Raw genomic sequence first — 14409 nt, forward strand, 5'->3', positions numbered from 1 at the left:
GTTGGAGCAATGCTTCTACAAAACAAGGAATAGCAAAGATTACCAGCAAACCATCAGAAGCTAGGGGAGAGGCATGGAATGGTTTTTCTGTTATAGCCCTCAGGGAAAATCAACTTTGCCAAGACCTTAATCTCAGATTTTTAGCCTCCAGAACTGTGAGACAATACATTTCTGTTGTTAAAGCCACTCAGTTTGTGGTACTTTGTTATGGCAGCCCTAGCAAATATAGCACATTACACCCAACTGTTCTACCCTAAATAGTCATAAGTAATGTGGAGAAGAAGAGATTAAAGGTAGTTAACGTAAGGTTCTTCAATACTTATTCCACTAATATAGAGATTTATTTGGACTAACATTATTTTCTTAAAATACAAAAACTTCGGGCTTCCCTGGTGGCACAGTGGTTGAGAATCTGCCTGCCAATGCAGGGGACACGGGTTCCAGCCCTGGTCTGGGAAGATCCCACATGCCGCGGAGCAACTAGGCCCGTGAGCCACAACTACTGAGCCTGCGCCTCTGGAGCCTGTGCTCCGCAACAAGAGAGGCCGCGATAGTGAGAGGCCCGCGCACCGCGATGAAGAGTGGCCCCCGCTTGCCAGAACTAGAGAAAGCCCTCGCACAGAAACGAAGACTCAACACAGCCATAAATAAATAAATAAACAAATACTTTAAAAAAAAAAATACAAAAACTTCTTTTAAAGGCTATGATCATCAGTTATTTATACCTTATGGCATATTACATTTTCCAAAGATGGTCACAATATCTCCCAGCCCACATTGCTCTTCGAGAACCTTGCCATTTCTCCATTGAGGAGTAAGTCTAATTCCTCCTTGAATCTAGGTGGGTTTGTGACTCACTTGTAAGCCATGGAATGTGGCAGAAGAGATGCTGCGTGACTTCTGAGGTCATGTCATGAAATTTGATGTGGCTGCTGTCTTGGAAGCAGAAATACTTGCACTGGAGCAGTTTTAACTGCCCTGAGTCTGCCATGCTGTGAGGAGGAAGCACAAACCAGTTCTTTTGAAGAGAGCACATAGAGAGGCCCTGAGACTGTATGAAGAAAGAGAGAGATACCCAGCAAGACTGCAGCTCCTCTAGCCCCTCTGCTGTTCCAGCTCCAGCCGCTATCTGATTGCAGCCACATGAGGGATCCCAGACCAGAATCTCCCCACCAAGCCCTCCCTGAATTCCTGACCACAGAAACTGGGGAAGGTAATAAAATAGTTGTGGTTGATTTACGTCGCTGAGCTTTGGGGTGATTTATTATGCCGTTAATGGGCATGCCTTAATGCGCTACTCTGATAATCAAATTTCTTGACTTTTAAACTAACTGTTCCAGAATTTAATTTTCTTTAGAAAAGTGTGGGAAGCACAGGAGAAAAGATGATCTGGTAACCTAGAAACATCTACTTTGCAGATTTCCCCAGAATCTGGTGGGCCATTTTGTGTGCCCCCGAAGCCAGCAATGTCACTCTCCTTGGCATTCTGCCCCTTCGTTACTTTAGAACGTAAATGTGAAGGAGGTACTGTAGGCTTTGAAACCACCGGTCACACTAAATGTTTATGTAAATCAGTAAATTCCTGATTGGAGAGCCCTTTTTTCTCTCTACTCCCAGAGGTGTCCTAATTACGCAAAATTGTGCCATCAGTTGCCTTGGACACAAACTAGTTTGTTATCACTGCCAGAGTCTTGCATGTTGAATTTTCCAACGTTTGAAGACTTCTATTTTCAGTCAGAACCTGGCACTAATTCTACTGATTCTTACTTCATTTGCGATGGGGGTGAGAGGCCGGGGGTGGTGAAGATGTTTGCACTTTGAATAGTCCCCTGCCCTTGGCATCTTCCTAATAAGAGGTCCCTCCTGTCGTCAGCACTGACAGAGCTCTGCTCAATTAATGAAGGACCATTTCCCCCAGTCTTTTCCTTCCTTTCAGAAAAAGCCTGGATCCCTTTGACACCTTCATGTTCCAAATACTCCCTATCAGCCTGTAGCTTGTTTTCTATGGTGTCTTTGATTAAGGCCTTCTTTTATCTGGGCATTTGAATAATAATCCCCTCCGCTTCTCTTTTGTTATCTGAGTTCTTGCTCGATGCTTCTGGTCTCCAAGACAGCCCTCAGCCGTCACTGCCAGGGATTAAGATGCTTGTGAAATCCACCCTTGTGCTGCAAATGCCTTGCAAGGGTGTCCTTTGAAAACATTGACTTCTTTTCCTTTTTCAGCCCTGAAACAGTACTTACTGGGAGATAGTTATTCGAAAAAAAAAAAAAAAGAACATGGCTATTAGTTTAGAATCTTTGCAGACAATAGCCAAGGGGCAGCAAAGAAACTAAAAAGAAAAGGCTTCATAATCCCTTATTTGTGACTCCCAAGTGGTAGCTCTAAAAGTGACTTCTGCAAGCAGGCATCTGCTTCTGCCATTTACACTTAATCAGATAATCATAGGGCTGGGAGAGGCCTTAATCCACCCTTCTGCATTAGCCAGGGCCTGCAAGGCTTTCTGAAGATGGTTCCAGAATCTTCAAGTGCTGTCCTCACACCTACACTGGGAAAAGTAAAAACACTTGGGGAGAGGAGACATCTACTCCTTCTTGGAACAGAGACAGAAAGATATAACTTTTGTCACCCAATCCTCTTTCCTTCCTGAACAATCTATGGATGGATATCAACCTTAGTCCTCTAATACCATATATTGTTATCGTTATCCTCATTTCACCTATGGGGAAACTAAGGTTCAAAGAGTTTAAATTACTGGCTATGAAGTGAGAGAACTAGGATAGGGTGACCAACCATCCCAGTCTGCACAGGACTAGGGGGTTTTCTGCGACATGGGACTTTCAGTGCTAAAACCAGGACAGTTCTGGGAAAACCAGGAAGCTTGTTCACCCTAGGTTTGAACCAGGTCTCCAAAGCCTTTCCTTTGAGCCCTGGTACCACGCTGAATCATCCTCAGCCTGAGATCTGGCCCTGGGACAGATGGGGCATCCACTGGCAGCACCATGACGAATGCAGAGTTCATTTCCCTCTGAGTCAGAGAACAGAGTCAGGGGTGTGAGCTTTGGGAGATCAACTCAGGACAGCAGGCCCTCTTGCAGGCTCCTCAGAACCACTGGAAAGACGAATCCGGGAGCTGCCTCTCCAGAGAGGTGAAAACCAGACACAAGGGTGCACCCCACCGTTTATGCAATGCGCCACATCACAAGACATTTTACAGGAGACCTCAAATCACTGCCCACTGCACTGCCAGGGCCTCATTACAGAGACCTCAGAGAAGGCCACAGAGGAGTCAGGGTTTTGCTGAAATGCATAGAGCAGAATTGCACTGAATTAGTTAACAAAATCAGACCACAGCATATTTTTGCCAAAAGCAGAAATCAAGACCTTCAAACATTTTTTTCAGGGATGATCTACACTCCCTTCCCTCCTTCTTTCCCCACCTTTCCTGGGGTTTTCTCTCTCTCTCTCTCTGTTTTTAATAAATAAATAAATAAATTTATTTTTGGCTGCACTGGGTCTTCGTTGCTGCGCAGGCTTTCTCTAATTGTGGCGAGCGGGGGCTACTCTTCGTTGCCGTGTCCAGGCTTCTCATTGCAGTGGCTTCTCTTTGCTGTGGAGCACAGGGTCTAGGCACGTGGGCTTCAGAAGTTGTGACTCGTGGGCTCTAGAGCACAGGCTCAGTAGTTGTGGCTCACGGGCTTAGTTGCTCCACGGCATGTGGGATCTTCCCGGACCAGGGCTCAAACCCATGTCCCCTGCGTTGGCAGGTGGATTGTAAACCACTGTGCCACCAGGGAAGCCCAGGTCTGTAGCTTCTAATGAAAGCTCTTTTCTCCCTTCAGCTGATCCACAATTTTAGCCCAAATTATTTTCAACCCTTTCTTTCTCCACTATATAAAGCATGCAAATTGTTCTGTTTTCTCTTCAAACTTTATATTTTTATTAGCTCAGTCCTCCTTTCTTCTTCCTCTGTTCCCAAGTAGAATCATTCACAGAAGTCAAGTGTCTTAAACAAACAGACCTCAGAGCTGGGGGGACCCATGGGGAGGAGGTGGGGCTGCTCTTCGTCTCCTGCCTGGGGCTCTGTGAGTCGCTCTTAGAAGTGGCTGTAAAGATCGCCCCGTGCAGCAGTCAGAACAAGGACTGTGCCTGGCTTTGACACCCAGTCAAGCGAGTTTTTACCTAAGGATTTTGTTTTTTTCACTCCGGCTCCCCACCCGCTGCTTTCTAAAAGCACAGAGCCCATCCCTGAAATTTTAGTAGTGGGTGTGGTGACTCTCTTTCCTCACCCGTGTGTTAGGGGATTACAAGCAGGCTGAGGTGGCCCCGACCTGCAACATCCTTCAATTATTCATGGAAGAGGAAGGCTCTCAGGTGAGGCTCCACCGTCGCCCCCCCCCCCGCCCCGCCCCTTGAGAATGGCACACACTGCTTCTCTTGCAGCTCCTGCCAGCGGCGTTCAGTCCTAGTGCTGAGGGAGTCATGGGTGAAGCCCGTCATCCATGGGTGAAGAGAGATGCCTCCCTCCACCTTCCTTCCACAGACGGGGGCATGCTCCTCATTACCAAGGGCCTTCCCCTCCTCTGACCATTAGCATGAATGGGATTTCAAAGGAAAACAAGGCTCATGCCCTCCCTGTTCATTAGACTCTGGGTGAAACTAAATGCAATGAGAAGAAAAGGCAGCATGGGCCACGCCAGAGGGAACGGCCTTGCCCAGGCCCACTCATTCATGGGCGCTGCTTATAGGCTGCAGCATCTTAACCCCCAATCATCAGCTGACTCACAACTCCATGAGGACAACAGATGGATTAGGTAAGATGATGGAATCCACACTTAGAATGAAATACCTGCAGTTCACCGAGTGGATGACCTCATCATTACTAGGTATACAACAAACTACAGTGAATACAGAGTGTGGTTATGTCATAACTTCCAGTCCCTCTTCACCAGGGAACTTGTGAAACCCACTGCCGGGAGTAGCCAATGGAAACACCTCCAACCCAGGCCAGCTGGCATCTTTTTCCAGATCCAGATTCTCTGTCGTCTGCTGATTCTCTTCTACTTCCCACACGGTTCTGCACCCCAGCCAGGCTGGACCAGGAAGGGCACTCTGGGAGCCAGAACTCCCACACCATCTGTAGAGAATTCTCAGTCTCTCTGTCTGCAAGTTCATACCTGGTGGGGCAGAACTTTCAGCAAGTATGCTTCTACATTCTGGTTACCCCTTTTCCCCATTTGCTTCTGTACAAGTCAGATTTTGACCCTTGGGAGGTTTGTATCCTTCATAGTGAATTTTCTTAAATGCCTTTGGTAGTTTTCTGTCCCTCAAGGAATGGTTTTTCTCTCTCTGCACTACTGCTTGGTTCCATATGTTCCATGTTCATAATGTGGCTCTCTGCACTTCAGTGATCTCTAGCTTTGGGCAAGAAGAGAATAGCTGTCCAGATATCACTGCCTTCTGTGTGGTTCCACCAATCACCTCTGTTTGCTGGAGCGCTTGGGGGCTTTAGGTTTAAATACTTTGTGCCCATCGTGTGTGGGCTCCACAAAGAAGACTAAGGAAAATCTGGCATCCTGTTTTAAGTATTAGCAGTAGCTACTAATTATTGATCATGTACTATGTTCTAGACACTACGCTAAGATAATTTACCTATATTATGTATAGTCCTCACAGCAAACCTGTGAGATAAGCGTCATTATTCCCATTTTACAGCTGGGGAAACTGAGTCTGAGAGAAGTTACACAACGTTCCCTGGATCACATGCATGGTAAATGGCAGGGGTGGGGCTTGAATCCAAGTCTAAATGATTCAGAAGCCCATACTCTTTCCTTTCCACCATTCTTCCAGTCACTCGGCAAAAACTTATTTTTTTTTACCAACTCCCAGACATTGTTATTTCCTTGTGGAGCGTAACATCTAGCTCACCTCATCCTTCATTCTAATTCTCTTGATTGTGACAATTGAGAAGAGAATTCCTGAAGCTCACCACAAGGAAAAGGTCTAGAACAGCGAAGAGAAGAAAGTAATTACCTATCTGCAGGTGTTAATTGGAAGTTTGTTAACCACCAGGAGAAAAAGAACTATGTGAGAATTACTGTATCAATCATATATTTCTAGTTCACACATCCCAGGCAGTAGCTGGAGCTCTCAGGCAGAGACAGATGCAAACATGTAGGATTATGTTATCCACCGAAATATAATAGACAAGAGGAGGAGCAGGAAAATGAACCTTAAGCCCCTATAGCCTGTTTTGCAATCTTTTATAATTAGTTGCAGTATTAGACTTGATGTTTCTAAGAAGTCAACAGCATCATCAATCCCATTTGACGCAGGAGAAGAGGAGAGGCTGATAGATTGTGTGCTATTCCTTGGATATGCAGAAAATCAGTGGTCATATAAAGACCTCAGATCTAAACCTATAGAAAAAAATCACTGTGGCCAGCTACTTCCCTTATTTGTGGGTTGATGAAATAGTTTTAATTTTGCTGAGAGCCAAAGCGTTTTCGCACTTAAAAAAAAAAAAAGCACACAGAAATTGAGAACTGATATTGTGAAACCCAATTTTTGAGACCTGGATTGGTGCCTAAGCACTAAAGCTGTTTAGGTTATCATACTTTAAAGGATTTCTTGGATTGGCAGAACTGTTGGTAGCACTTCTCAACTACCTCCCTATTAACTGAACCCTGATTTTGTTTAGATATCAGGGAAATTTGTCTGGGGAATGTGGAACCTTTTCCTGGGCCCATGAGATGAACCTTGATCAGTGTGATTCGTTTCCTCTTTGCAGATGATGGATTTAGCCAATGTGGTGGTCATTTGATCCACTTCTCAGTAAGGAGACATAACTGGAAAACTGCTAATGTCTTCTGGATAGATTTTCCTCTCTAACAAAGAGAGATACTAAGGAGAAGGCCTACATCCCTTCCTACCTGTCTTTGAATGTTCCTTTTTAAGGATGTAATGTACTGAGCTACTGCAGCAACCTTGCCACCATGAGGAGAGGCAACACTGCCACTCTGGGGGCTACAAAATGAAAGAAAAAGCCTGGGTTCTTGGTGACCTCATTACACCACTGGACAACCTGAAACCACATACCTGCAGAGTTCTTAATTGATGTAAAACTGCTCTATGGTTCTAGCCACTTTTAGTTTCATATCCATGATACATGGATAAAGAGAAACAGCTTGAAGCCAATGCATTATACAAGAGCAAAAGAAATGTGTCTGAAGCAAGATGAGACTCTGCTGATGTCAGACCCTCTGTCTGTTGGTTTGCACAGCCTTCAAAGGAATTTAGAAACTGAGCAAATAGCACATATTTATTGAGCAAACCCTTACTATGTGCCATACACTGTGCTGGGTGCTGGGGTTACAAGAGTGGACAAGTAGGCAAGGTCATTAAGGTCATGGAAATCACATTCTGGGAGACCGATGATAAACAAGTAAGCAAATAACAATAGGTGAAAACATTCTTAGGCAACTTTCAAAATATTTCTTCAAATCAGTCCTGAGTATAAACCTAGACTCTGGAACCAGATAGATCTGGATTCAAATTCTACCCCTACCACTTGCTGTGACCTTGGGAAAGTCATTTAATTTTTCTGAGTATCAGTTCCCTCATCTGTAAAACTAACTCATAGGGTTGTGAGGATTAAATAAGCAATAAGAAGCTAACTCATAGAGTTATGAGGATTAAATAAGCAAACTCTGTAAAGTGTTTTACACAGAACCTGGCGCGTAGTCAGTTTCTCTAGATTCTAGATCATCATTATCATCGTCATCCTCACCGTCATTGTCATAATAATTTGTGCCAGGCACTGTGGGTGTCAAAAGATGAACAAGACATAGACCCTGCATTCAGGAAGTCTGGGAGGCAAGAATCCAGATTTGGAAGTCCAAAGTTAGGCAATGAATTAGGCAGAAACAAAAGAATTCCTCTGGTAACCAGGGTTGGGGTAGGCTAAGCCCCCTGTCTCTGCTTTTCTCTCACACATGTTTTATAACCATTATCCCCTTTTCCAAGAGAGAAAGAAATATTCTGAATGATTGCTGCTCTTCTTTCACATACAGCTGCTGTTCCCAAGAGAATCAAGTGGGCCTTTTCTAGCTCCAGTGAAGTGAAAAATATAGGATGTGTATATCTGGGTGGCACTTACCAGTTTGTGCTGTGTACCAGCAAACACACCCAGATACTCCCATAAATGATCTCACCAAACCCTCTCTCCCTTCCTTCATCCTCTTAAAATCAAACCCACTTAATGTGTTTAGTGTCGTGCAATTGACTGTTGACTGATGTATCTAGCTGTAAAATCCAGATAAACACTGACTAACCGGTCCCCACGCCCACACACATACCCTCACCCTTAGGAACACTTCCTTTGATGATCATACAAGCCACTGAACACTTACCCTGAGAGTGCATCTTCCCACAGCCTTGCTCACACACTGGCTTTTTATTTGAGCTCTCTTGGGGAATCTTGCAACTCTCAGATAGGAGTTTCATTAACAAAGGAAGGGGAGGGGCAATTGGGAGGAAAGTCCAGATGCAGAGGGAAAGAAATTAAAATTGCTTTCTAAGGGGACCTAAAATTGTATCATCCTAGCCTGATCCTCCCTTATAACTATTTGTACGTTCTGTGCCTGGAAAAAAAAAAAAACAACTTTTCATTGATTGGACAGTTGTCCAGGCTCTTAGCTTGGCATCCAGCCCACAGAGCTGTGAAATCAACCTCACCAAGCCTATGCTTTGAAATGAGGCAACACCTAACTGGAAGCCCACTCAAAATAAGGAGCACAGCGCAAGGGTCCAGGGCCCGGCGTTTCTTCCTTCTCTTAGCCGCACATCGCTCATCCGATCTTGGTGAAGAGATCTACTCGGCTAAGAAAGAGATCAGGGACAAGAAGGCAGTGCCAAGAAAGTTCCATGAGACTCTCAGAAGTCTCCGCCTGAATACTAAACCTGAATAACCAGGAGAGATGGAACTCTCAGGTGTTCTCCTCTTGCCCATGCTGCAGGTTTTTCAGGTCCCTGCTTAAGTGTGCACTCACAGGCATAAAAAAACGTGCTACCCACAGCCTGCGTCAGCCAACCCAGCTATTTAAGCAGGCTGGCTTCAGTCAATTTAGCTTCCAAATCCAGGGCTTGCTGTTGCCACTTCCACGTAAGTAACTTTCAGAGGTTTGTTTTCATGCAGAGGAATTAACTTATATAGAGATTGGACTGAAATGCTGTCATTACCATGTTTGCTATTCTGATGGGAAAAGGTAGAGGTGAAAGGGAGAATGAAAGTTAAGAGCCGGCCCCAAGCGGGGAGCCAGAGAATGCTGCGGGGTGTAAGGCATCAGAAGCTTGAGAACCTGCGTGGGGTGGATTTGGAGCAGGGGGGGGGGAGTCCATGTTGGCCTTTGGGCCAGGAGGTGAGATGTCTTTCTTGCTCTCTCCTATCTGAAAGACACAGTGAAACCAGCGCTTATATGACTGTGCCAGATGCATATGAATTTCTGTCATTTAGAAGTCGATATTGCTATTCTACTTCTTACTGTAAAATCAGACATAGTATCATTTTAAAATATTTTTTGACCCAAAAGGAGTCAAAACTCCCAGAAGGGGAGGTGTCTCTGGATTGATTAGAGGTGGCTCGACTGAATTTGCAGTGCTATTTGTTGTTACTTCTGGTTCCCATAATGCTTAACAGTTATAACAACGAAAACGTTGGTCTTGTTTAAGGTGAAAAGGAATCCCATGCTCTGGGGTTTTGAGGAAATATAGGTTTGTGATATTTGAGCACCAGGTATCCAGGTAAGTTGTTAAGTAAAGTGGAATAAGAATTAAAGGCACAACACGCTGCAAAGCTTAGGTGAGAACATCTAAAAGGTAAGAGGAATGCAAAAAATTCCCAGGTAGCACTGACAATCAACAGGGCCCTGGAGTGTATTTAGTTAGTAGGGTTAAGTATAGCCAGAGCCCAGAGAACAAAACAAAGGTACTGGGGACTGAGGAAGGAAAGAGTTGGGGGAGCAGATAGTAGAAGGTTTATAATTAGACATCATATTCATAAAATGCATGTAGGACTAGAATAAGGAATAAAGCATGGCATGAATTCTATAGTTCCTCCCTTTGGGTCAAGAATCTGGCAATTAAGAATCTGGGGAAATCCGAGAGCTCTTCCCAGGTTGTTCCCCCGCCCCCTGCCCCCAACACTCATGTTGATGCTCATTTTCTGAACCCCTAGCAGTCCATGATGCTAAATGAAGACCTCTGGTTTAAACAAATGCATTATGTTTTGACTGAGCTGAAACTGCTGACTAGGAAGCTACAGAGAAGTGGGGAGTTGAGACCATTAACACAGGAGGCACTTCTTGCCACCAAACTGAAGCTCAGTTGTGAGGTCATAAAGGTCTGATTTCCATTAAGCAAATAATGATTAAGGGGCTTCTCTGAGCAAAGATAAGTTGGGGGCCAGGAGGAAGAGAAAAGAAATAAAAGGTGGCTCTTGCTCTTAAAGAACTTGAAATCTCAAGTACAAGGACATCAGTAATAAGAAGCCAGGCAAAAAAATAGTACATACTGTATGGTATAAAATGATAGAAAATGCAAACTAATCTATAGTAACAGCAAGCGGGTCAGTGGTTACCTGGGGAAGGGGAGCGGGAGAAGAGGGTTATATGGATTAGGAGGGTTTGGGGGTGATGGGTATATTCACGATCATGACTGGCAACCATTTCTCATACGTGAAAAGTTATCAGATTGTACACTTTAAACGTGCAGTATTAGATGCCAATTATACTCAACAAGCAATACTTTAACAATCCATCTTTTTTAAACAATTAAAAGCATTTCTAAGAATTCGCCTATGCAACAGACTGAAAATGAAAAATGAGTATTTTTTGGGAAAAAAAAATCCATTCAAAAAATAAAGTGGAGGACCAGACCGTCAGGACTGTGGACTTTTATAGAATTGGAAGGGTCCCAGAGATCATCTAATGCAGTGGTTGCACACCTGGAGAACTGTTTTTAAAAATACTGAGCTCCGCCCCAACTAATTAAATAAGAACGCCTGGGCGGGTGGCCCCCAGCACTGCTTTTTAAAGCTCCGCAGGTGATTCTAATGTGCAGCTGGGGATGAGAACCGGTGACAGCCAAACCCCTCACTTGACACAGAGAGAGGGCAGGGTCTGCCCTTAGCCACACGACCACACAACCCCCGACCGACCGCCCTGTCCCAGGGCCCAGGGAGGACAGCAACAGGACCTCAGAGGACGAGGGATCCCCAAGACCATTACTTCTAGGTCCTCAACACCACATTTCCAACTCTAGCTAGGATAGGGTATCCAGCGCATCTGCAGCAAATCCTTAGAACCCAGACATGCTCCCGGCGGCAGGCGGGAGGAATTAGAGCCTCAACGGTACATCATATAAGGATTGTGCTAACGTGTGAGAAGGGATGTTTCAAAACTAAAGCTTCCTTTTGTTTCCTACATAATATCTGGTCTAAGCCAGAAGATTATAATTGTTGAAAAGAACCGCAGCGGACGCACCAGGCGCCCTGCTCCGGGGGACTCAGCCAGGTGGTTCTTGGCGGAGCCAGCCCGGGGTTCTCAGCACTGGGATGGGTTGATTCGGCACCACAAGGTTTTTTCATCGTGATTTCCGGGTCAGCACAGGCAGAAGCATGAGTGGAGTGAAGTTTGTGGTTTCTGTTCTTCCTGCCTGTCCCTCACCTTGGCGCGTGTGCCCCTGCAGGTGTGGCTGTAGGGCTGCCCCTGGGGCCACAGCGCCTCACCTGCTCTGCCTGGGCCAGCTGGTCATGTTTCAAGTGACTTCCCATCTCTCCTCCAAGTCCGATAATTTCTAGTGTCTCATCCCCTTAGGGCTATTCTTACCCAGCTCTGGAAAACTAATTAAAGTTATAATGTTAATAGACAATAATTGTTTAATGAGTTATGTCCCTCCCTGGTATATTACATAGGTTCCAGCAAGATAATGTTTATCTGGGAGTTCTTTGAAATGTTATATAAATATCATTACCATTTGGAGTAATCAGGAGAATCAGTTTTAGGCAAAATTTATAATCCCTACTAGTCAGAATCCCAAGCAGCTTGCTGGGGGAAAATATACCAAAATTGGAAGTTTTCAATAGAAATCCTCAAATCACATCCCATAGGGAACTCCCTGCACACTGTGGGCCCTGAGAGATTTCTTTTGCTGAATCAGTCTATTCTTTGTTAAATGCATTCGTCCTCATCGGAGATGGCTGCATTTCATTTATCTTTCTGAGAAATGGAAAGTCACATTAAGGTCACTACAGTAGAGATAAAAAGTCAATACATTCTGCTTACAGGGCTTTATAAATATTACCTGCTTCCTTCTGCAGGGCAGAAGGCTGGCACTGGCAGAACAGCTTGCCCAGGCTTCGTGACAAGGGGCTTCTTTCCTTGAGGACCGAGTCCTGCAGCTTGGGTCCCCTTAGTTCCTGTGACTCTGACGGCCCTTTCTTCCATACGGAAAGCTCAGATTGCTGCAGCTCTTGTTGGCAAGTGGCAGCTGTACTAGGTAGGTCCAGCCTCTGAAGAGGGGTGTGGTCAGGGGTGTACTTAACCTCCCTCTGGGGAAGTAGAGTCTGCAGGCTGCGGGGAGCCAGGTGGCACAGAGACCTCATTGGTGAGAACAGCAGTGAGGAGGGGAGGGGGAAGGTGAGCATTATCCTGGGTCCCGGGGGACCAGGAGATGGGGACCCAAGTTCTGGGGGAAAGGATTAGGCTGTTGCCACCAGGGCGACACCCCAAAATTGGTTTAATGCTGCTGTTCAGAAGCCAAATGTTCCTTCTTGCCATTCAGAGTTTCACCAAAAAAAATTATTTTTTAATGAGTAAATTAAAAAAAAATTTTTTTTTGCACCGCTGATGAAATAGGGTTGTAAAACAGCGACAGAATTTCTGCCTTCTTTGGATGACTTTTTAAAAAACATTTTCCCCTAATCTTTGTTTCCAAATTCTCTTAGTGTGGAATGGCTTATTTCCCTTGGGCACATTTTTTTAAGATTGTGTCATGACCTAACACGGATTAGTTTTTTGATGTTGTTGATGGCTTCCTCCAACTTTAAAAAAGCCAGGTGAACAGGGCTATGCAATGATGAAATTGTTAGAACGATGGCCTGTGGCCCAGAGTGATTTATGAAGTACTAACCTGCCCATTAAAAACCAACACCTGAGGAGGGACTTCCCTGGCAGTCCAGCAGTTAAGACTCCACGATGCCACTGCAGGGGGTGAGGGTTCGATCCCTGGTCGGGGAACTAAGATCCCTCATGCCACATGGTGAGGCCAAAAAAAAAAAAAAACCCAACACCTGAGCATCCCAAGGCAGCCCCTGGATCATCCCATCCTGTCCCCAGGCCTTGGGCCAGTGGAGAACAGGTTTGAGGCTGCAAATAAAAGGGGCTGTCCTGACACAGGGGCTGCCTGCATCTGCCCTCTTCCTGGCCCTGGCTCCCTTGGCCTCCCCTGCCTTTCAGTGACCTTGATGTGGATTTGGTGTTCCACTGCTGTTGATTCTGAACACAGGTGGGGTTTGGGATGTGTGAGTGCCTGACCAAGCAGGTGCAGGTCAGGCTGTCCTTTTTAATTGCTGGGAAAATGCCTTCATTGATTTTTAGGTGATATGGTGAACACTCTTCCACAGAACTCCAGTATAGACAGGTCCTGGCAGTGTAGACAGGTCTACAGTCCCATGTAGACAGCCTAGCCTGGGAAGCAGAGTAGGGGTCTGGTGGTCAGGAACCCAGTCCTATTTTCAGCTCTACTCCAGCTATAATGGAATTTTAAAGCAGGAGGTAAAAGCCTAAAACATCACTTGTCCCAGTGGATTATTAATAGTGCCTCCTTTCATTCTCAACAATTCCTGGCCATGAGCAATATACTCTATGGTCACCTGTGATTACAGTATATGAAGGTACAAGAGAGTAAAGAGAGTTGCCCTGTATCTTAGGACTAGTTGGAGGCTGAGCTGACTCTGAGCCCAGGCCTCCCCATGCCTCATTCTGGTCTCTCTGCCGAGTCACTCACTCCTGCTGTGACTCAGGTTCCCTGTGGGAAGCACTGTATCCATCCTGCCCAGACAGAGAGCTGTTTATTTATATTGGCTCACCAAAAAGAAGTTCAGTATGAATGCTGGGCATTCAAGGAATTGTTAATCACAAGGTCAGCTTACTCAGATATTTGCTTTAGGCTGTTGTTAGCTTATGGCCATGTTTAGGTCATGATAGAAGCTCTTTTGAAAGTAGGGAAGTTAACTTTTACCCACCCTCATATAATTTCTTGTAATTTACTTCTGGTGGTTTTGATAAAATGTGACCAAACATAAAAATCCTGTCAGATCTTTCATGAATGAACTATTCTATCTTTACATGTTA

At 45.1% G+C, this 14409-nt stretch overlaps 2 protein-coding genes across 8 annotated transcripts in view; one reads left to right on the top strand and one right to left on the bottom strand.

The window, feature by feature from the left end:
* The window catches only part of LOC309662087 (uncharacterized protein), an 83227-nt gene that overhangs the window by 22813 nt on the left and 46005 nt on the right, over positions 1-14409 (bottom strand). The window contains exon 1 of one of the 7 annotated variants that reach the window (XM_082464508.1): positions 859-4369. The exons of the other annotated variants lie outside the window; for them this stretch is intronic. Coding sequence (XP_082320634.1) covers positions 859-1036 — 178 coding nt within the window. The 5' untranslated portion in view covers positions 1037-4369. Of the gene's footprint in view, positions 1-858; positions 4370-14409 lie in introns of those variants that run through there. 7 annotated transcript variants of the gene reach the window in all.
* Positions 12342-14409, top strand: part of HOPX (HOP homeobox) — a 30677-nt gene continuing 28609 nt past the window's right edge. The window contains exon 1 of the mRNA XM_082464510.1: positions 12342-12553. The gene's annotated coding sequence lies outside the window, so the exon portion shown is untranslated. The remainder of the gene's footprint in view (positions 12554-14409) is intronic.

Source organism: Balaenoptera physalus (genome assembly GCF_965194825.1).
Source record: "Balaenoptera physalus genome assembly, chromosome: 5".
NCBI lineage: Eukaryota > Metazoa > Chordata > Mammalia > Artiodactyla > Balaenopteridae > Balaenoptera > Balaenoptera physalus.